The sequence below is a fragment of the Eleutherodactylus coqui genome, chromosome 2 (genome assembly GCF_035609145.1).
Source record: "Eleutherodactylus coqui strain aEleCoq1 chromosome 2, aEleCoq1.hap1, whole genome shotgun sequence".
Classification (NCBI taxonomy): domain Eukaryota; kingdom Metazoa; phylum Chordata; class Amphibia; order Anura; family Eleutherodactylidae; genus Eleutherodactylus; species Eleutherodactylus coqui.
Window position 1 is genome coordinate 223,555,169 of NC_089838.1, and position 22,389 is coordinate 223,577,557.

General features: G+C 48.3%; 1 protein-coding gene across 3 annotated transcripts in view; it reads left to right on the forward strand.

Moving 5' to 3' along the window:
- The first annotated feature begins 2,151 nt into the window (after nt 1–2,151).
- Nucleotides 2,152–22,389, forward strand: part of SLTM (SAFB like transcription modulator) — a 56,356-nt gene continuing 36,118 nt past the window's right edge. Inside the window, exons 1-4 of one of the 3 annotated variants that reach the window (XM_066592532.1) lie at nt 2,152–2,379; nt 15,262–15,349; nt 16,741–16,802; nt 20,283–20,477. In XM_066592532.1, coding sequence (XP_066448629.1) covers nt 2,245–2,379; nt 15,262–15,349; nt 16,741–16,802; nt 20,283–20,477 — 480 coding nt within the window. In that variant the 5' untranslated portion in view covers nt 2,152–2,244. Of the gene's footprint in view, nt 2,380–10,968; nt 11,130–15,261; nt 15,350–16,740; nt 16,803–20,282; nt 20,478–22,389 lie in introns of those variants that run through there. The other 2 variants (XM_066592533.1, XM_066592534.1) reach the window with 2 other exon arrangements.

Genomic DNA, 22,389 nt, shown 5'->3' on the forward strand with positions numbered 1-22,389 from the left:
TTTTATTTTACATGACTACTGCTATCCATTGGATAACAGTGATCATGTCCCCGGTATAATCTCTCTGCTCCTGGCTACACATGGCAGCCAAGAGCAGAGGGATTTTAAATTTCCCGGGGCTCGAGCCCCTCTGTGCACGCGCCCAATGTCAATCATCGGGCCCGCATGTGCAGACGGGGACTTCGGGTCCCGGGACATCGGGGACGACTTAGGTGAGTATTTTCACCTCCCTTCATGGATCCGATCCATCAGGGCAGCTGAATTACTACTTTTTTACACTGTGTTATTTACTTTTTTGTGATCGGCGCTATCCATTGGATAGCGCCGATCGCAATGCCGGGGGGGGACTGCCCGCATCCTGGGATGACAGCTCCATGCTGTCGACTACCTGCAGGCACCAACAGCATGGAGCTGTCACGTCCTCAGGCAAGTGGGCATTAATCCAAAGAGGATGCATAAAACTACGTCCTCTAGGATTAAAGCCCACTTGCTGAGGACGTAGTTTCCCGATAGGGCAGTCGTTAAGGGGTTAAACTCCTGCTTTTCCTGCAGAATCCGTAGGCCGTCTGCAATGTCTCAGATGCCCTGTGGATGTGCCGTCTGGCGTGCAGTGCAGGGAATTACGCGCCGCTGCTGACATGCGGCGAATTAGAAATTAAAATTTTGGAATCGCCGCGGAATAGATGGCTTCCATTTAGGGCTCAAGCCCACGAGTGATTCAGAATATGCCTGTGGATTTATGCCGTGATTCAAAACAAAAAAGTGGCAGCAAATGATCACGTTTTTCCATGTGTATTTCCACAGTCTTGCTTCCTTGATATCAACAGAGCCCTCCCATGGCGCAAATCTGCAATAAATTAGAATATGCTGCGATTCTGTTTCCTAAATTCGCATGTGTGTGTTGGCAGGCAGGAGGCTATTGGCTTCAACAGAACCTTGCCACTGCAGAATTCATGCGCGGGTTTCAGCCACAGGAAACACGTCTTCGTATTTTGGACCCACTCCGGGTTTTGACCCACAAAATACTGAACATAAAAACTGTTGTGTGAATAAGCCCTAAGGCTGCCTGTCCACGGCGATAATCCGGCCGCGGGGAATGCAGTGAACACTCTCCATAGCGTTGCTATGGAGAGCGCTTTCCCCCTGTCCACAAGCAGAGAAGCATTGCGATTCTCCGCTTGCGGGCGGCAAATCATAGCATGCTGCGATTCTTCGCAGTCAGCCTATCTGTCAGGCTGACAGCGGAGATCCGTCTGCCGCCTCCTGCTCCGGAGCCCGTGGACAGGCAGCCTAAGGCCTAATGCCCACGGTCGGATTTCCGACGCGTAAAACGTGGTGGAAATCCACGGCGTTTCACTGCAGCTATTAGATTCTATTGAACCTAATAGCTCAATCTCCATGCTGCGGAGTTCCACCGCGGAATTCTGCAGCATGACATTACCCGCAGCATGCCCTATTTGCTGCGGGTATACATGCGGACAGCTTCAATTGTAGTCAATGGAAGCCGCCCGTCACGCTATACTTCTGCTGTAGCACAGCGGAAGTATAGCGTTAATATGCGCCGCGCACACCACCAGCCGCGTCATATGCTGTACTGCGCATGCACGCTGGAGCGTCATGTGCGACTTCAGGCAGCGGACCCGGAGGTAAGCATGGGGTCTTTGGGGGAGGGGCGCCGTGACGAACTCGGCTACGGTATTCCGCTTGTGGAGCCCGTCACGTCCGTGAGCATAAGGCCTAACTGCAATGGAAGCCGTCCGTGCGTGTCTCGCACAAAAATAGAGCATGCTGTGATTGTTCCTCTGCGAGCGCATATCACAAGTGGTTTCTGCTCGTGTGCGGGGAAGAATCGTTTACATTGCATGCAATGGTCGGACATTGCTGCGGAATTCGCAGCAGGCTTCTGGCCGCCATTTTTTAGCAGTGTGCCCTGAGCCGGCTGTACGCTAGACTAGAGGATTCCTCTTTCCCTGAACGCAGCCAGCGGCTCCAGAGATTGCCAGCAGTGGCGTCTTCAGCAGTGGCGTCTCCAGCATGAGCCGCACACAGGTCCCCACTAACCCCGCCCCCTGCAATCTCTGGAGCCGCACTGCCTACAATTTTGAACGAAGCCTTGCCCCCATGAACGTAATGGGCGTGGCCTACGGCCGGTGCAGTTGGCTGACGTCACCGGAAGCGCGGCTGCTCAGCACGTCCGCTGTGAGGCTGCACTCCGGCCTTGTTATCGCGGTCCCGCCGCCCGGTATGGCTTCATCCAGCAGCCCGTCCGAGCGAAGGAAAGTGTCTGACATGCGCGTTATTGACCTCAAGTCCGAGCTGAAGCGGCGGAACCTGGACGTGACGGGGGTGAAGAACGTGCTGGTGGCCCGGCTGAAGCAGGTGGGTGCAGCCTGCGGTATACGGGGGGTGAAGGCCGCTGCAGCTCACTACTTCACAGCTCTGTACACGGGGCGCAGCGGGCTGGAAAGGCGGTAGGTCACGTGAAGAAATCCAGCCCTTTCTTGCGCCCCCTGCTGGGGGTGGGGCACTTAGTGCACAAGCTCACTGATAACCTATAAGGGATTAGATACCTACAGGATGGCATCTGGCCCGCTTACTGCAGCCATTGCCCAGCTGCACACATGGTGGCCAGGGCACCGCAATGTATAGTTTAAATTAACCTCTTAATGGCAGCCCATATGTCTGCTGATGGCACCCGTTACCCCTTGGTGATTGGTCTATCATGCTCTTTGCATCGCCGGTTATGTATGAAGAGCGTGCGTGATCTCCTCCATACATTCTGTGGCTGCCGGCAAGAGCTCTGATATTATATGGTACATTACATATACAACTTGTCCCGCAAAAGACGCCCTCGTACAGCTATGCCGACGGGTGAATAAAGGAGTTACGATATTTTTATTTTTATAAAGAGGGGGGTGGAGGGAAAAACCAAAATGGAAAAACAAACAAACAAGTCACTAAGGAGTTAATGCGCTATTCTGATGCAATCGCCTTTTCACGGTGGCTGTATCAGAAGTCTGGCGCAGGTCTCCTGTATCTAGGGGGGGAGTGAGGGCTCGACTGTCAGATTGCAATGTGGCACCTGCTGTAACAGCAGAGACAGGAGAAACCTCTGATCCCTGCTGTTTAACCCATTACACACTGCAGTCAATGCAACCGTGGCATGTTAAAGGCTGACCCTGCTATGTGGTCGCGGGGGCCCGATGGGTTGCTATGGCACCTGGAGACTTAAATATGGCCTCCAGATCTGCCAGCTGCAGCGGCCTATGACATTGAAGCTGCGTGGTTGAGCTTCGCTTTATAATATACTGCTATACTGAAGTATAGCAGTGTATTAGAAGAAAGCTCAAATAAAATGATATTAAAATACCCCAATGGGACAAAAATAAAGTCCAAAAAAACTAGAAGTAAAACCATCAACCCCCCCCCCCCCCCAATACTATCTAAATGAATTTAAAAAAATCATCTTAAGTCTGGCATCACCAGTTAGTATATTAATGACGTAATTAGCAAGAATCGTACCCTACAAAAAATGGAATGGAAAGCGACTGAAGGTCACATGGACCAACAAATGAGGCCCTGTGCGCGGGCTTCACACCAGCGCAATTCCGCCTGCAATCTTAAACCCGAGCCTAAGAAGCAAAGTGGATGAGATTTGGAAAAATCTCGTCCACACGCTGCGGACAGTCTGTTGTGGCCAAACCGCCCTGAGACTGACCTGCCGCGTGGAATTCAAAGCCGCAGCATGTGACTTGTATTGCTGTTTTCACTGCCGGCTCTCTCCTCTCTATTGGGAGAAATGGCCGTAGCGGAATCCAGGCGGTGAAGCTCCTTCAAAACATGCGAAGAACGGCACAGGTTTTGAAGCTGCTTTTCTGTCGCGGAAATCTTGCCAAATTTCTGTGCAGTCCTGCTGCGGTCATTGCGCAGAATCTACACCCCATCAGACCACAGCCTGATCAAGGAGAAGTGAACCATTCTCAACAATGTTATCTGCCTGCGGGCTGAACGAGCGCAAACGAGTTAATGGTGACATCACTCATTCAAACGAGAATCCGCTCGTCTAAAAGGGGCATTGAAGTGCCCTCCAGTCCTGGGCAAACGAAGGAGGCTGCACGGCTTTTCTGCCTCCCCGATGCACACTGAAGAAGTCGTATGCGTTGGTGGACCATACTAAAAGAATGAACAATATTAGCACTTAGTGAAAATATGAAGCAAAAGAGACATTTACTGTGCCAGGTAGAGGTTGGCTGAACAGGATATAGGGGTAGTTTATCGTGGAATGAACATATATTGCAGATGTGTAATAATCTTCCTGTGTAAGATGTGGAATGAAAGATATAAAGTCTGTAGTGTTTACAGGGGAATGCACCGATATTCCACATCATTAGATGCCTAATAGACATGGAACAAACAAGATGGATGGGTAGTTTACAATGAAATGAACAAAGATTGCACATAAGTAGATGCGTAATAATTTTCCTGTGACCCAGATATGGAATGAATATGATATATGTACCAATTATATTGAAATGGGCACATATTTTACATAACTAGGTGCCCAATAACTTGCTTGGTATTCATGGAATGAACAGGGTATACGGGCAGATTAAAGTGTTATGAGTACAGGTTCGCCATAAATGGCTATTGGATACTTTTCCTTGTGCTGGGTTTGTGTGCAGTGACTGGAGTATTGGTAGGGTTTACAGCCGTATGAACAAATATCCCACAGAGGGAACGTGTCTGATACACATGGAATAATCAAGAAATATATACAGTTTATAGCGGAGGTAGAACATAGAGTGGAATGAAAATGTATTATATGTAACTAATGACAAATAACTTTTCTTGTAAAAATAATGTGGAATGAACAGGATCTATGCATTATTTATAAGTGGAATGAACACATATTCCACATAAGTAGATATCTAGGAATGTTCCTGTGCTTGATGGACATGGAATGAACAAGATGCATGTGTTTATAGTGGAATGAACACACATTCCACATAAATGGATGCCTAATAATTTTCATATGCTTGGTAGCTTTAGAATGATTAGGCTATACCTGTATTTTACGATGTAATAACCACATATTCCATGTTGTTCTTAGACATGGAATGAACTAAATATGAAGATTATAATGGAATGAACACATTCCATAGCTATATATGTAATTTTGTTTGCTTGATAGAAATGGAAGTAACAGGATGTATGTATAGCTTATATTGGAATGAATACATATTCAGCTTGAAGGGATTGTCCAAGTTGGTAGAAGTCTGGACAAGCCCTTTCCCACGCATTAAAATTGTATAGTCGCCTCTCCCCGCTCCTGCTGTGCCGTGATGGCACTCTGTTCACAGCTGCAGTCGTGCCCAGTGTATGGGATGTCATGGGGGCTGCATCTCAGTGGCTTAGGGACAACTCTGCGAATGTCCTTGAGTTGTCCAGCCAGAGCCCTGACCAATCGAACATCTTTGGAGAGAGCTGAAAAATGGCTGTCCGCAGACGGCCCCCATCTGACTTGACAGCACTTGGGAGGATCTACAGAAAAAAATGGCAGAAAATCCCCAAATCCAGGTGTGCAAACCTTGTGGCACCATACCCAAGACGGCTGGAATCGCTGCCCATGGTGCCCAAACTAAGTGCAGGGTGTGAAAACTCGAGGGCCGCTCTCACGCTGGCGGGTGTTTACAGCGTTCTGTAAAAACAACGTCTTGATTTCAATGGGGCTTCTCAGACGAGCGTTTTGGCGTGCAGTTAGGAACGCCGCGCTAAATCAAATGATGTGTACTATTTTAATATGTTGCAGCACTTTTGAACGCACCACATCACCCATTAAAACGCCTGTGAGTGTGGCCTAAGGGTGCATTCACACAGGCATAGGCGTATGTCAGTCTGTGAATACCCAGCGTATTCACATACCAAAATATGCTGTTGCCGTTTCAGCAGTCTATTTACTTGCGGAACCCACAAAAGCGTATTGCTTTTGTGTGTAAATGCACAAATACTACACAGGTTTCCTGCATATTCCGCACGTTTATGCACACCATGAGCTTTTGCGGCGTGCTGTATTTTTATTTTTTTTCACGTGGCATGAAAAATACACTTAAAAGAGCAAATCCATTGAAATCAGTAGATTCTACCCATTGCACATTACGTGAAACAATACAGCGGGTGAGCGCACACGAAGGCCGGCGGCACACGGCCGAGAAAATGGTGTGAAATTTGTGAGTTGCAAGACGCACAAACATGAGCCGCAGTCTTCTGAATGTCGTCACACATAAGCCCTTTTTTTTTTTTTTTCCTGCATGGCACCACGATGTGGGATTCAAATTGCGCCATGTCCTATCTTTGTGTGTGCTCTTGCATCCCCCCCACCCATTGCTTTCAATGGGACTGGTGGCAGCATCGCATCATGGGCAAAGTAAAAACAATGGAAAAAACCTCCAAACTTCCCTGCATTCCCAAAGGGATTTCACATGGATGGCGAGGGCGATGTCGGGCTGTGAATCACGGGCCAATATCACCATCGGCTGGTTGAAGTTACCAAACACTACATGCTGATGTGAGGGCTCACCACAGCTGGTGCAGTGTCAGACTAATGATGCCTCTAGTGGTGGGAGAAGGTGTGCCGCCATCTTGGTTCCTCTAGTAGGAGTCTGCTGCTATTTGATATGGCTGAGATTGACGCCTGGGTGGCTGATTGTGCTTTTCAGCAGGAAATAGTTCCCCACAGCGGCTGTACTTGGGCCTTTCACACCAGGGTGATGGTTTTCATGTAGATGTTCTGTTGTGCGAGGAACTGAACGGGAAGGAGAAATGGAAGTGAAGGGATGGTGTTCTGTTCCGTACTTATAGGGGCTCGATGCCCGGAATACCCCGTTAATGATCTTTCATAAAAGAACATTGTCAGAAAGGATCGTTCATGGACTGTCAAGCAAAATTTCTAACATGGCCGGCTTCTTTCAACGTGATGGTAGTCTCAACAATGATTGTTCACTCATAAATTTTACCTCGGGGATGTTCATTTTGGTTGAATTTGTCCATTTTGATCAACTTGGGCTGTTTGGTCACTTTTTAAAGGGGTTTTGTCATTAGAAGAAAACAAATTCTATACCTATTCCTCCCCAGGCAGTCTTCTTACCAGAGCTTCTCCTCACCGATCTTCTCCTGGCTCCTGCAGTCCTGGGTCATGTCACCGTGATGTAGCGTTCACTGCCTAGCAGAATGCTAAATCCTCGGCAGCCTGTTTTAGCGCACAGGTGCACAATATATGTGTCTGGCCGCGGGTGTACATGCGCTATGTGAACACTTGCGGCAAGACACTGCCCATGCACACTCGAAGCAATATTTTGAGCTTGCATGCTAAAACAAGCTGCTGAGGATTCAGCATTCCATGCTAGGCAGTGAACGCTACATCACTAGTGATTGAGTACACTGACCTGCAGGATGAAGAATGCAGTGAATGGATGCTGCATCGCCGGAAGATAATCCGGCTGGCTGGAGGTGAGATGACCCCGGAGACTGGAGGAGTCAGGAGAAGATCGCTGAGGTGAAGATCTGGTAAGAAAACTGAAAGGGAAGGAATATGTAGAATAAGAAAAAATTCTATACTTCATGATAGAACCCCTTTTAAGAAAATTGTAATGCTACTTATCTGATATAAACGAGCCTTTTGGGATCCGTTGGCTTTATTTTATTGCTTTTCTGCCAGATTGGTGGCGATGACACTTAATGGTTTTTCCTGGTGACTACCGCCCCCATCAGGCCCGTATACACAACAGTTTTTTAGACAAATGGTTGATGATTTGAGAAATTGTAATGTAAATGGCACCATTAACCCTTTGCAATCCAATTTTGGATTCAGGCTTTCCTAGGGGGTTCTCTCTTTCTGCCATTATACAATGGCACCATCTGCTGGCTTAAGCCAGTATTGCAGCTTGGGACATGCTGGAGAAGCCCCCAACAACCGAGCAGCCAGTAATATACAGTAAGAATACCCTGCCGGACGTCTTCCGACATCGGAGCTGTACAGCCTTCAATCAGAATGTCTAGACGTCAGACAGTGGATTGGAAAGGGTTAAAGTGACTTGCTGGCCTGGAGAAACCTAGATGGCCACACCACTTCTCTGACTACTTGCCGCATGCTGTGTATTAGTATGTACTGGTAGTCACCACATGTTGCTCTGACTGGCAGCACGGCTCATGTGGGTAGCAATGGTTAATCAAAGCAGGTTTAGCGTATTAAGGGCTACGTCCACAGGCAATTCTTCACCGCATATTGTATGTTGCATGCATGATACTGGGTAAATGAAGGCAATGAGTCACTGGGCTTTCATTCTTCCATGCACATCAGCGTGTGTACACAGTGTATCCAGGACCCAAGAGGAATAAATCGAAGCATGTACTCTTTCTCTGCATATGATACGCAGCCCTTCTATGGACTCCGTATGATACGCTGTTCGTATGCTATATATTGTTTATGGCCAGCATTTTGATATATATCACACTGCGCATGTCCGTTACATCAGATTCCCAGGCATGCGCAGTGCCATACTCAGCCTGTACACGGTCTCTGCTGGCAGAGCATATGGGCTGTGTATTTGTGAAACATCCGTGGGCATGAGCCCTTATGATGTATACTAATACAGTGTACATCAGGTAGTCAGAGAAGCAGTGCAGCCATCTTTGTCCAGGAGGGTGGCTATAATGGTCAGCCACAATGATGTTCACAGAGCAGCATCATTGTCTGGTCAGAGCGGTGTGCTAGGCGTTGGGCCTTGTGGCCGCAGTATGGTCTGGTCGGAGCTGCGTGCTAGGCGCTGGGCCTTGTGGCCGCAGTATGGTCTGGTCGGAGCTGCGTGCTAGGCGTTGGGCCTTGTGGCAGCAGTATGGGCTGGTCGGAGCTGCGTGCTAGGCGCTGGGCCTTGTGGCAGCAGTATGGGCTGGTCGGAGCTGCGTGCTAGGCGTTGGGCCTTGTGGCAGCAGTATGGGCTGGTCGGAGCTGCGTGCTAGGCGCTGGGCCTTGTGGCAGCAGTATGGGCTGGTCGGAGCTGCGTGCTAGGCGCTGGGCCTCGTGGCAGCAGTATGGGCTGGTCGGAGCTGCGTGCTAGGCGCTGGGCCTCGTGGCAGCAGTATGGGCTGGTCGGAGCTGCGTGCTAGGCGCTGGGCCTTGTGGCAGCAGTATGGGCTGGTCGGAGCTGCGTGCTAGGCGCTGGGCCTTGTGGCAGCAGTATGGGCTGGTCGGAGCTGCGTGCTAGGCGCTGGGCCTTGTGGCAGCAGTATGGGCTGGTCGGAGCTGCGTGCTAGGCGCTGGGCCTTGTGGCAGCAGTATGGGCTGGTCGGAGCTGCGTGCTAGGCGCTGGGCCTTGTGGAAATGTTTCTACCCCTGCGCTTACTGATTGAGGAGTTTTTGGCCTCCTTGGTTCCCGTTGGCCAGTGGTTATAATTTCTCTGTGTTGGACGTTGTGCTTATTGGCCGGTGTAGACGTCTGTAGACCTTACTGCTGGGTAGTTTGTTGTACCTGCTGGGTAAGATCCTTCCATACTTTATATGTCCCCGCAGGGCTCCAGTAGTCAGCTGGAGACCATAGAACGCCCCCGGACCCCTCTCCCTAGTAGGAGTGGGTGCACTGTGGAAACTGACGGTCCACCTGGTCCCGCGGAGCCTGGCATGTAACTGACACTTCCTTGGGTAGACTTCACCTCCTCCCTTAATATCTTACGCCAAATTCACACGGACGGGTTTTGTGCTTGGCCAGACCAATATGAACTACATTCTTTTGAATGGATTTATTCACATGAGCACTTTTAAAAAATTCTTTTCTTTCCTTAAAAAAACCCGTCAGCGTGCGGTACATTCGGGCTCCCTCAGAACGCCCCGTAAGACCTCACATGGCGCCTGCATGCCGTGTGAAGTGCATGTGAGTGTGGCCCTTCTGACCCTCCTCTGCGCATTAAACACTCCGGGGGATGGCGACTTCACGGAAGCCATGCCTTGTATATAAAGTGCCCTGGATCGGTGTAAACACCGCACGTGGACAAGTGCGATGGCTGGCTGAGTTTCTCGGCCCAATATTGCGCTCGCTTACGCTGGGTCACATGACCGGATTTCAATTGCGGAATCACTGGTCACACATGCGGACGATTTGCAGTATTCCGCACACTTCGAAAGAGATCATTTGCATATCCACTCAGATGAGCGGACGGCGATTGCTATATCCGTGAGCGAAAATAAAATCTCATGTGCTGTTTTTGCGCGGTCTCCGCACAGACTATTTCTATTAGGCCCCCTGTGCACGGGCCATTTGAAGCTTTCCATTGCGTTGCTATGGAAAGCGCCGGCCCCGTGTCCACGAGCGGAGAAACATTGCAATTCTCCGCTCGCGGTGGGTAATTCTCACGGCATGCTGCAAATTGTAGCGATTCTCTGCGGTCAGCCTATCTATTAGATTGGGCTGACCGGCGGAGATTGGCAGCCGCTCCTGAGCGGAGCTCCGCCGCGGGATACCGCAACGCCCGTGGACAGGGGGCCTTAAAGTCCATAGAAGCTGTCCGACCCGTGGCCCATCTGCAGTTGGCATTGCGATAGGTCGTGGGTTCCTGCGCCATCGCCATATAGGAAAATGATATGCAGTCAGTCAGAATCTGACCTGTGAGACCGGCTGTACAGAGAGTGAGGTGACTGGGGGGCATCATGTTGGAGGTAGAGGTCTAGGGGTCCTGAGTGGTAATCTGCCGCCATTGAACGATTGGTGAGCTGTGCTGCGGGCCGTGAGTGGTTAGAGCCCACCGGCGCTCTCTGCACACAGTGCCCGTCATGTACTGCAGGCTGTACGGGGATGTCGGGGTATCACTGTGCGGCGTCTAGTGGAGAGGGCGGGGAAGCAGCTTTGTGCTGCAGCCGCCGACCACGTGACTTGCACATCCGGGACCCAGAGCTGTGCGTCACGTGACGCGGCGACATCTCAGTGCCCGGATCCAGCCGGAGTAAAATGGCTTCATCCGGCGGCGTCGCTGAGGGGAAGAGAGTGTCCGACCTCCGCGTCATCGACCTCAAGTCCGAGCTGAAGCGGAGGAATCTGGACGTGAGCGGCGTGAAGAACGTGCTGGTGTCTCGGCTCAAGCAGGTAGGAGGGGCTGGGAGGGCCGCAGGCCGCTCTGCTACAGCGGTACACGGCGTGCCTGCATGTACCGCTAGCGTCCTGCGGGGGGCGTGGCGGCTAATGACCGCGTCCGCAGGCATAGTCCTCTCCACGTGCCGCGCATGCTCACAGGGAATTGGGTTTTAATGCAGCAAATGTGCCCTAATTCTCCAGTGTGTGAGCAGACCCGAGGAGATGACCATTGGTGCTGACAGCGACCAATCACAGCGCAGCTTTCATCTTACCTCAGCAGTGTAAGAAGTGAATGGTTGCTAGGGGCAACAGATATCCTAGCTGCTCACATGAGGGGGTGTGGCGGGCTGCGGGGCCGCTCACTCGGGTATAGCTGTCTTGTACCATGTATGAGCCCCCATGTTTGTGGTAATTGTGTTCCAAGCGTGGCATTACATATTGAGGGTATTTTTCCTGCATGTTGCTAGGAGACATAAGAAGAAAACTAGAGGCAGCAGAACCGCGCATGTAAAATACACCCCGTGCGTAGGCGTACGTGACCGCACACAGCTTCGTAGGCCGTAGACCACTGCCAGTGTTTTTACACAGCATATTACTCACGGATGTGTGACCCCTGCCGAAGGCCGGCGGGATCCGACCCAGTGCTGGGCCGCTGACCCGCATACCTGCCTATCTTTATCTTCTGTACTGCGGCTAGGCCGGACGGCTCGCTGCCTGACATGCACATCGCTAGGCAATGATGCGGGCCCCGCAATGTTGTCGGGCTATGGGGTCGGACGGTCTCTATTGACTTCAATGGAAGTCGGGAACCCGCTCAATAATAATACATGCCGCCATTTTTTGCCTCTGCAAATGGGAAAAATGCAATTCATTTCCACTCCTGTGCAGGAAAAAGCTCTTGTCCATAGCATGCTATGGGCGGTATCTGCTGTAGAGCCCGGAGGCGGACGCCCGCTCTGGATCCCACAATGCAGATCCGCCCGTGTGCAGCCGGCCTCAGGGCTGTGGGCTTCTATACATTACCAGTATGGTAGAAAGATGGTTGTTACTAGCACTGCCTCCTGTTGGGTGACCCTTCTGAGGAGGTAAGTCGGCCGGTGGTGTTGTGGTAGGTTGCGTTCATCTCCAGGGATGATGATGAGTGTATTCTGCCTGTTTGATGACTGATCATACATCATGTACCTGTCGGCTTCTTTTGTTTCCTGCTCAAAGCAATCTTAAGAGTAATGGCATGGCGTGCGATGGGGTGAGGAATGTTACCAGTCAGCGCTGTGTGGTCCGGATGGAAGAACCCATCACCCGTCTGGCCACACACCGCTGAGTGCTCAAAAAACCATGAGACCCGCAGCTCGCCCTCCGTGCTCTCCTGATCTCTCTGCACAGTGGGAAAGGAAACACAATTTATAACCATGTTGTTCATATGCATCGGCCATCACCAAAGCAAAAAACTGAATTAGGCCACCCGCAGACGGCCGGGTCGGATAACGCTGCGAGAATTCTTGCAGCAGGATGCAGACCCGCGCCCCTGCAGAAACCTGCGGCTCACTCGCTCCCGGCGTCTTCCGTCTCCTGCTATGTGCCGGCTGCCAGACAGCGTAGAGCAGAGCCAGCCCGGCAGTACTAACATTTCTGTGCGGGCCTCTGCACAGAAATAGAACATACCGCAATTTGTTTTCCGCATGTGTTTTCACGTGGACACATTGCGGCTGTGTGCATAGGATTGCGTTTTGCAATGTGAACACGGGTGGAAATCCTGCAGGAAATGCCGCTGCAGAATTTCCACTCATTTGCAGGGGGCCTAAGGCCTCATGCCCGCATTGGGAGCCCACCCTGCCCACGGCCAGAGGACATTACTTTGTTTATTTTAAAATCTTTTTTTTTTTTGTTTGTCTTTAAAATCTGCTTTCCCGCGGTTCTGTGGCCTGTCTGCCGTGTCGGCTGTGGGTGGGCTGCGGATTGGACAGCTTCCATTGACTTCTATGGAAGCCATCAGTGCGGAACTTGCAGCAAAATAAAGCATGCTGCAATTCTGTTTTCTGGAACAAAAGGTCCACAAATCCAATCAGCATGCTTAAATTCAGCTGCGGGCACCCATGATTGTCTATGGCAGCTTGAACTGCGGATTCTGCAATTTAATTCCGCCCGTGGACATTAAGCCTAACTTGTCGAAACGGGGGGGGGGGGGGGAATGACTGCAGCAGAACACAATCTTTCCCAACAACAACGGCCGGCATACAGCCTTAGGACGGTTCTGTAGACTATCACCTAGCAGCAGAAGCCGATACTAATGACTCCCCGACCACCAGAAGTTTGGGTACCCCCATGAACTGTACATCTTAAGCAGAAAATAAAGATTTTATTTTATTTTTTTTGAAAGGTATAGCGAGTTTTAGACGGACGGCCCAATGCTGCTCCGAGAGGGAAGCACTAAGCTGGTGACGGAATCAGTTTTATTTTTCATAGTTTTTATTAGGGAATGATATGAAAAAAGTGCCTAGATCCTTGCTGGCTCAATAAGGCCACTCGCACACGTGCGCTCAGCAAAACGCTGTGATTGTATTTTCATTTTCAGATGCAGGTTTTAGCGCACGCCATCATTGTGATGGGTGAAGAGGTGCGCTAAACGTGGCAAAATAGACTAGACTGCGCTAGAAAGCGCCATGATCGAGCGCATGTCTGCAAGGCCCCATTAAAATCAATGGAAGCATTATACCGCGGTAAAAAGTGCATGTGTGAGAGGGGTTTAAGTCACAAGCACCAATGGCACATGTAAGCGGGGGCATACGGTGCACAAATACCAGGGCCATATAAGGTGCACATCATTGCAGAATACAAGGGCTCCTTCACATCAGCGGTAAGGCCCACTCACATGGGACAAATATCGTTGGGAGGAGTTTGATTGTTAGTCGTCTTGTGTAGGCGCATGCAGAGACTGAACAGCTGTCTGCTTACTGTGGGTGGAGGTGGGCAGGGCAGAACGTTTGCCGACTGCCCCACCTCACTGCTGGCAGCGCTCTGAGCGATGCCAGCGATACCCGCTCCTGTGTGACAGCATCACTGGGACGAGGGTTGAGCATCGTTTGCCCCACAGCTTGTCCCTTGTAAATGGGGCTTTTAACAGTTCAGTTTTACTGCTCTGTTCAGGGAGTAGGATAACAGCCCTCCGTGGCCGATCGGTTCCGAATTAAAGGGGTTGTCCCGCGAAAGCAAGTGGGGTTATACACTTCTGTATGGCCATATTAATGCACTTTGTAATGTACATCGTGCATTAAATATGAGCCATACAGAAGTTATTCACTTACCTGCTCCGTTGCTAGCGTCCTCGTCTCCATGGTGCCGTCTAATTTCAGCGTCTAATCGCCCGATTAGACGCGCTTGCGCAGTCCGGTCTTCTCCCTGGTGAGCTGGTCCCGCGTCGTCATCGTAGCTCCGCCCCGTCACGTGTGCCGATTCCAGTCAATCAGGAGGCTGGAATCGGCAATGGACCGCACAGAGCCCACGGTGCACCATGGGAGAAGACCCGCGGTGCATCGTGGGTGAAGATCCCGGCGGCCATCTTAGTAAGGTAAGGAAGAAGTCGCCGCAGCGCGGGGATTCGGGTAAGTACTAAACGTTTTTTGTTTTTTTTAACACATGCATTGGGTTTGTCTCGCGCCGAACGGGCGGCCTATTGAATAAAAAAAAAACCCGTTTCGGCGCGGGACAACCCCTTTAAGGCTCTAGTGAACGCACCCCCATTGATTATAATGGGGTCCGTTCAGTTTTCCCTGGAATCTACAGGACTCCTTGCTGCACTATTTTGTCCTGTTTTCCAGCATAGATCAGGAACAGGTTTGGCGCAGAGCCTCCATTGATGTGAACAAACCCTAACGTACAGCAGACAAATAAAATGGCCAGACCCGGTGTTTATAGTTAGCAATAACATAGCCATATGGGTCAAAACGAATGAATTTGAAATTGATTGCTCCTTGCCCTCTGATTACCAGCGGGGCACCATTGCAGATCAGAGCTAAATACCTCGTTCAGCAACTCCCATTGTTGAATGTTAATTATGCACTTTTCATAGTAATGATTATTGTGCCGTTTCTCAGTTACTTACAGCTCTATCCTTTTTATTTATATAACTATTTTTTTTTTCTTACAGGCAATTGAGGAAGAAGGAGGTGACCCTGATAATATTGAAATAAACAGTGGTGGTGATACTCCTTCAAAGAAGCAAATGAAGAGCAAAGGTGAGCATCACTGTTGTGCCCAGACATTCTGAGGGCTCCTGGGGGTGCCATGAATGATCACTAATAATTTAGTATTGCATTATACTGTATTTTGGCCAATAGTATGCTGGTCAAAATATACAGTGATCCCTCGCTATATCGCGGTTCAATGATTGCGGCTTCAGTGCATTGTGGATTTCAGATAGACCATATATAATTCTGTTTTCGCAGAGTTTTTCGCTATATCGCAGAATTTTGCGATAGATACAGGAAATACAGTACGACACTAGCGCTTGCAAATGTGAGATTGTACACGGCACACTATTGGCTGATGGAATGTGTTCTGTATCCTGGGCGCCGATTGGCTCACTGATCGTAGCATCGGTCTGTTTGTTTACTTTTGCGATTGTTTGGCAGTTCACCAGGCAGATTCATTTGTGTAAATATAACGCCGCTACTTTGTGGATTTTCACGTATCGCGAGGCTCTCTGGAATGTAACCCCCAGGATAGATGAGGGATCACTGTAATGCAATATCACAGTATTGCTTTATACTGTATCAGCGATATAATGATCGCGAGATTAAATCCTCTGTGGTGACTACAGAATAAATTAGTTTAAGTATAAAAGAAATATTAAGTTTAGCCCCTCCCCCCTTCTCCCAGTCATTACATTCAATTAAAAAAAATGTTATCACTGCGTCTAAGTCCAAACTATTAGGCCGGCTGCAGACAAGCGGAAATCCCGCGGCGGGATTTCCGCCGCTCAAAGCCTGCATAGGATTGCGTTAACAAACGCAATCCTATGCAGACAGCCGCGGTTTGGCCGCGCGAAATCTCGCGCGGCAAACAAACCGCAGCATGTCCTATTTTTGTGCGGGGCTCACAGAGCCTCGCACAGAAACGTCACTCACGCAGCCGGCGGCTCCGGTCTGCGCATGCGCCGGCAGCCGGCACATGAAAGAGTCGGGGCCGCCGGGCGCGGGTGAGTACGCTCTCATCCCTGCAGGCGCTCAGGTCGGGTCCCGTGGCGAGAATTCTCGCCGCCGGATCCGACCCACTCGTCTGCAGGCGGCCTTACTTTTATTTTTTAGGGAATGTGGAGTCTCCAATAAAAAAAAAATTAAGTTTTATGTTGCCCAAAATGTTAAAAGGGTTTTCCAGTAAAATACTATTGATGACCCATCATCAGGTTGGTCATCAATAGTTGATTGGCCGGGGTCCGCTGCTCAGGATCCTAACCGATTAGCTGAGTGGGCGCATGCTGTCAGCACCGCAATAACATAGAGGTCGGAGCGGAAGCCTCCTCGTTGACCTCTGTGTAGTGGCCAGCGCTTGTAACTGCAGGCACGCCTCTCATTGAAATTAGTGGTGTACCAGCCATTTACATTTTGTGCACTATTTTTTATTTCAGGTAAAAAGCAGGAAACTGATGAGTCTGGTTGTGAAGCATCTATGGAAGAAGATTCTTTTAAGGTAAACTTCTGCTTAGTTATGATTAACCCCATGGTGTAAAGGAGGGGTGAACGCTAAATTTGATTGTTCCCATCATGATTTTCAGGGTAACTTTAAGGCTGGGTCCCTACGGGACGGAAATCCCACGGCTTGGCCGCAGAGTGAGGCCGCAACGGAAAAACAAAATTGACATCCTGTGGCTGTCAATTCCGCCCAGCTTTGCTGCAACGAATTGGCCACCCCCTGTGGACGAGATCTTTGCAAAATCTCGTCCATGTGGCTGGCTAATCCTGGGATTAGGAGCTGTGGGCGGATTTGCCGCACAGAATGTTCGCGGAAAAGCCGTCTTGTGTGAACCCAGCCTAAAAACATCAGCCAGTAATAAGATGCACAGTAGGGGAGAGCCTCTTCTATGTGGACTAATAGTCTTGCTAGCAAAAACATCTCTTATTAAAGTAGGTGTACAAATTTTTCTAAACCGTCACTTCCCTAGTGTGTGTCAGTCTCTTCCTTCACCAATGGCAGCAGTTCTATACTGAGCAGATGGACTTTTAGGGAGGTTTTAGGCTTCCAGAACACCCCTTAATTTTTTCTGAAGATATGAGCAAGCAATAAGAAAAACCACAGCTTGCCAACGGGGGGACAGATTTTTCCGAATAGTTAATATTAGCTTGTATAGTCTAATATTAGTAGTTACAGTGCAGACTTTGCCGGTTTTTAAATATGCCAGATGTATCACAGTGGCATGGCTATAAACTGTCTAGTCCAACTTCATATGTCCTATTAGTCTGCTTAGTTTGTGCACTGTGGTGCATCTAGGCTACGATCCTTGGTTGGACAAGATGAAAATGAAAAGTCTGAAAGTGTCTAAAAACACATAAGGGATAAACATGCCGCAAACAATGTAAAGGTGGTTTACACTGGCTGATAATTTCTCAAGTAATTGCTGAAGAGAGCCATTTACAGGTGACGGCCTGTAAAAACCTAAGATCTAACAGGGCAAATTAGCAAGAATTGCTTACTTGTTGGTTTTTAGGGAAGCTGAACACCAAGTGATTCCAAGTGACTATCGGGCCGTGTACACAGGCAATCCTTTATGTATGAATGACTGCCTGTTCACAGTGAAGAGAAGCGTCTGTAGGGCGCTTAAGTCCCCCAAAGTTGTCCCGTGTAAAGCCACCCAAGGACCGCGTTCAATTTGCGCCAGAAAGCTGTTCAATAAATCTGTTCCATTGTGTTTTCCTTTAGAGTACCCTGTGGCTGTTTTTTGTGTGAATACTTCAACTATATGGTCAAATGTTGCCTTTTTTCCGCCTCTTTGCTTTCTGGTGACATCTGTATTTCTGATGTGCAGGGAATTCACTGTAATTGAAGAGTCAGTCAAACCAGCTCATGATTTGTTTGAGTAACAGAAGGCATAAAGTCTTAAAATTGGCCTTTATTTCCACTGTTAGAGTGAAACTTTTAGTAGTATGGTAATTCGACTTAAAGGGGTTTTGTCATTACAACAGAACCCCGTCCGCCTACTTGACCTGGCTTAAAATAAGAGGGCCCAGGGCGCAGCTGAGAGCTGCCGGTATCGGCGACTTCCGGCTTGATGGCCCGGCGAAAGTCAGGTGTTGTCTGCTGCCAGTCAGAGGCTGCAGCATAACTGCACTTAAATCACCGTACATGTTCCTGGTAAACATGTACGGTGACGTCAGGCGATCAATCCGAAAATCGTCGCCTATGGCGGTGGCTCTCAGCTGCATCCCGTGGCTCCAGGACTGGTACGTATGTTAAGAAATATTAACGCTGTCTGAGAACTCGACCTCTCATAGAAGGTCTGAATGTGAAATGCTGAACCATGTTTGGCACAGAATGCTCGGTCTACAGAGATTGGTATAAACTGAAGTGTTATTGAGTTGTCAATGAGTAGTAGCTGTGACATGAGGGGTGCACGTGTGGTTCATCACCCTCCACCCTGCTGAGAGTAAGATCTACCTTTTTAATTATACTAGACATGTTCTGGAAATCGGAGAGTTAATCTTCCCTAAAAGGTTGGTGCATTAGATTTGGAAGTCATTAATAAGGAGTCTGGTAATTACTGGACTCCCTTTCTATGTATTTTCTTTTAATGTTACCTTAAGGCTTAGTTTACTCGTTACACCTTTAAATAAGAACAGGAGTCTTACTGTTACTCCTAATTTTGATTTTTTACTTTTTTAGTATGAGCTGCAACATAAAGAATCCTGTTGCTCATTATCCTGGTACATTGTGTCCTGCGAGAATATCAGTGTAGCTGGTTTGTATCTCTCCACACTGATACATTATTCGGTCTCGTTGTGTAGTCAGGACCTCTAGGGCCATTCAATTGTATCAAAGTTTAAACTTGTTGAGATTTCGCAGTCTCCTGTACGACGGTTTTCTGATTTCTGCGTGGTGGAAATGGTGATCATGGGTCATTTTTTTTGATACCTTGTTATACCCGTAGTGAATGATTCATAACTAAGGTTTATTAAGAAAACTGCAAGATGTTTTTGTATTCTTATTACGGGGTGTTTATAGGTTAGTTTCTAACTGCAGTTGACAACATGTTTTTATGCCCAACCCCCACCGTTACACAATTGCATTCTAATGGACTTTTACAAAGATCGCTCTAGACCCCTGTAAGGGTCCCTCTACATGGTGATAGTCACCCTATGCTTCATTTACACTGGGTAACTGTCGATTTAAATGCCTCTGCGGACGTCACCGTCATATTCTACATGAAGCGCTGAGCGAGGAGCGTTTACCCGTAGCAAGAAGTGAGTGAACCAGTGATTATTTTTATGCTGCTTGAAAGTGAGTGAGAAACCAGTAGTAAATGTTTTGCATTTAGACACAACGATTATCATGCGTTTTCGTTGATTTTGTGCAATAATCGTCCCGTGTAAATGGCCCATTAGTGATCACTCCAAAGAGCGATTATGGGTGACTGTCATCCTGTGTGAACACAGGACAAGTGAGTGAGAATCGCTCACTTACTGGAGTTAGTCTTGACTTTTAGGAGAGCTAAAAAGTTTTTTCTTTTTTCTTCTTCTATCGGCTCGTGTAAACAGGCAGTTGTTTGTTAATGGGGGCAGACAGCCGGAATAGACCTCCCGTGCGCTCCCCCTTACATTCAGAGAGCACAGGAGCGATAATTGTTGGGACATCTGTGGGGGCTTACGTACCTGCCAGTCCTTCATATAAAAGTTCCCCAAGTTTAGCTCTGTAGAACCATGAGCGCCAGGTGCTGAAGTTACAATAGATGCCAATATGCATCCTGTCACGTCTATGTGAAACTGTCCAAAATGGCTTGATTCATTTGCATGATGGGTATACTTTGCACCCGTATTACCAATAAACCATTCTGTAGGCCACAAGCTTCCTAGCAAACCTGTTGCACGCTGGCAAACAAATTGCATACCCCTCTCACTGACTGGGTAAGCCTTTCTTGGAACATTAAAAGATTCACATTGTTTGCCTTTCTCAAAAAAGGACATTGAGCTGGACACTCAAGATATAAGTGATCAAGATGCTAGTGATGACGTAAAGGACTCTGAGGACAATGAGGAAGACAATGAGGAAGAAAATGCTAAGTCTGGCTCAGTACTGTCTACAGAAGATGATGAGAACACAGAATCAAAGCGTACACCTCCAGATGAGGACACTGAGCAAGAACCTCAAAACCAAGTATGACGAGTGGCTATCTTCTAATCACAATGTAGACCTCTGTATTTGCTACCTGCAAGTTGGGTTTTATCTGTGCTGGTGGACACTGGTAGGCCTCAGTAGTGCAATGTCTGCTCTCTCTGGGTCTGATCAACAGGTGGAAGGAGCACCTTTCTTACTGCCTGCTCTCTTGTGGTTACCGCTTGCCATAAATTACGCTCTGCTTTCACATTCCTTAATGATCTTTTTAACTAGTATGATTTTACTTTTTTCTAAATCTTTGTGCAAATGGCTTTATAAGATTCATTATTGCTTATGGTCAGTTATAACTGTATTGGAGGGGGGCGGGTGGAGAACGCTGTCCGGACCGCACCGCCTCCATTCTGGCAGCGCTGTGAGCCATGTCAACGATACTCGCTCCTGTGTAAAAGGACCATTAGTCTTGTGTGGAACTACTTGCTTCATCTATAGTAGCCATCTACTTATTTTTTTATGTTTTGGGGGCTTCAGAAATAATTACTAGTTTTCCATAAATATGATAGAATATTCTCAACTTAAAATGTTCCTTCTAGAATGAAGTATAGGAACTTCAGGGGTTTCTGTGTGACTTTGTTACTTGTAGTAAGTGGTCACTGCAATTTTTAGACAGTGTGTTAATTTGATGGCCAAGGTGATACGTAGCAAATGTGTATATCCCTTTATTTACCTAAAATGACATTTTTGTGCTTGTTACATCCCTCAAAAAGTGCTGATCAGTAAGGGGTCTCGCTTCCTCCTAATTTGCTGTTCACTGACTTGTCAAGAGAAGTCCATCTTTAGTAACACACCAGGATAGATAAGGAGAAGTGGAGTTGGGTGCTTTCTCATGCTGCTCATAGAAATCTATGGGGGAGGGAGACAGAAGCATACTGTCAGATATATGGCAGCAGCGACTGACTGGTGGTTTACACCTACTGAAACTATGTACACAGGACCTGTGTCCTCCATGGTGGTAATCCTCTGTGCTACAGAGCAGTCTACTGTTTTCTCCATATATATAAAAGATGACATAAGAGCAGGTCGGAGAGGACCAAAAATGTAGTAATCTAGCCTGCAGAAGTGAAAAACTGGTGAGATGCCATATTCACTTCATATTATGGCAGAACTAGTGCTATTCCTCATGTACACATGAACAGTCACCTGAATGTGTGGGTAAGCTTCATCACCTTACTGTAAGGCAAGTCTGACCTCAGAGCAACCAATGTGAATACAGCTGTAGTGTAAAGCATCTGATGAGGTGTAGGGTATGTGTAACATTCCTGGACAACGGATGCCGCTCTGTCTTTTACAGTGGTATAAAATTGGGAAATCTGACACATGCCTCTGACATACTAACATGCATCGTGAATGTACCCGTAAGGTGACTTGTGAAGTCCGGTCATCTGCTTTATCAGTATTTACTGTGTGTTTTTACCTCTGTACTTGTTAATCAGTGGGACGGCTGTGAAGTGACCTTCAGAAGCCATTCCATGCTGTGCGCACACATTAATGTTCTGTAGACTATGGCTGACTGCTTTCCTGATGCTCTCCGCCACTTGCCCATTTGGGCTCTTCTTCGATCCAGCTCATGGCACTGTTAATGTGGCAAATGGGTGGTCTCTGTCAATGAGTGATGTCACCCAATGATAGCCGAGGAAATTGCCCACTTGACACATTGATAGTGCCAGGAGTCAGATCTTAGAAGAGGCTATATGGGTGAACAGAGGGAGGGTATCAAGAAAACACAGGCGGCGATGGTTACATAACTATGCAGCCAGCCCCGCCAACAGACGCAAGATCAGTCCTCCAAGTTGAATTAATGTCGTTTTTCAAGAGTAACTTGAAAGCCTTATTTTTCAAATCTGACATCCTGTCACTTTGTGGTAAGAACCTTCGAATTCTTTTATGTAACGCG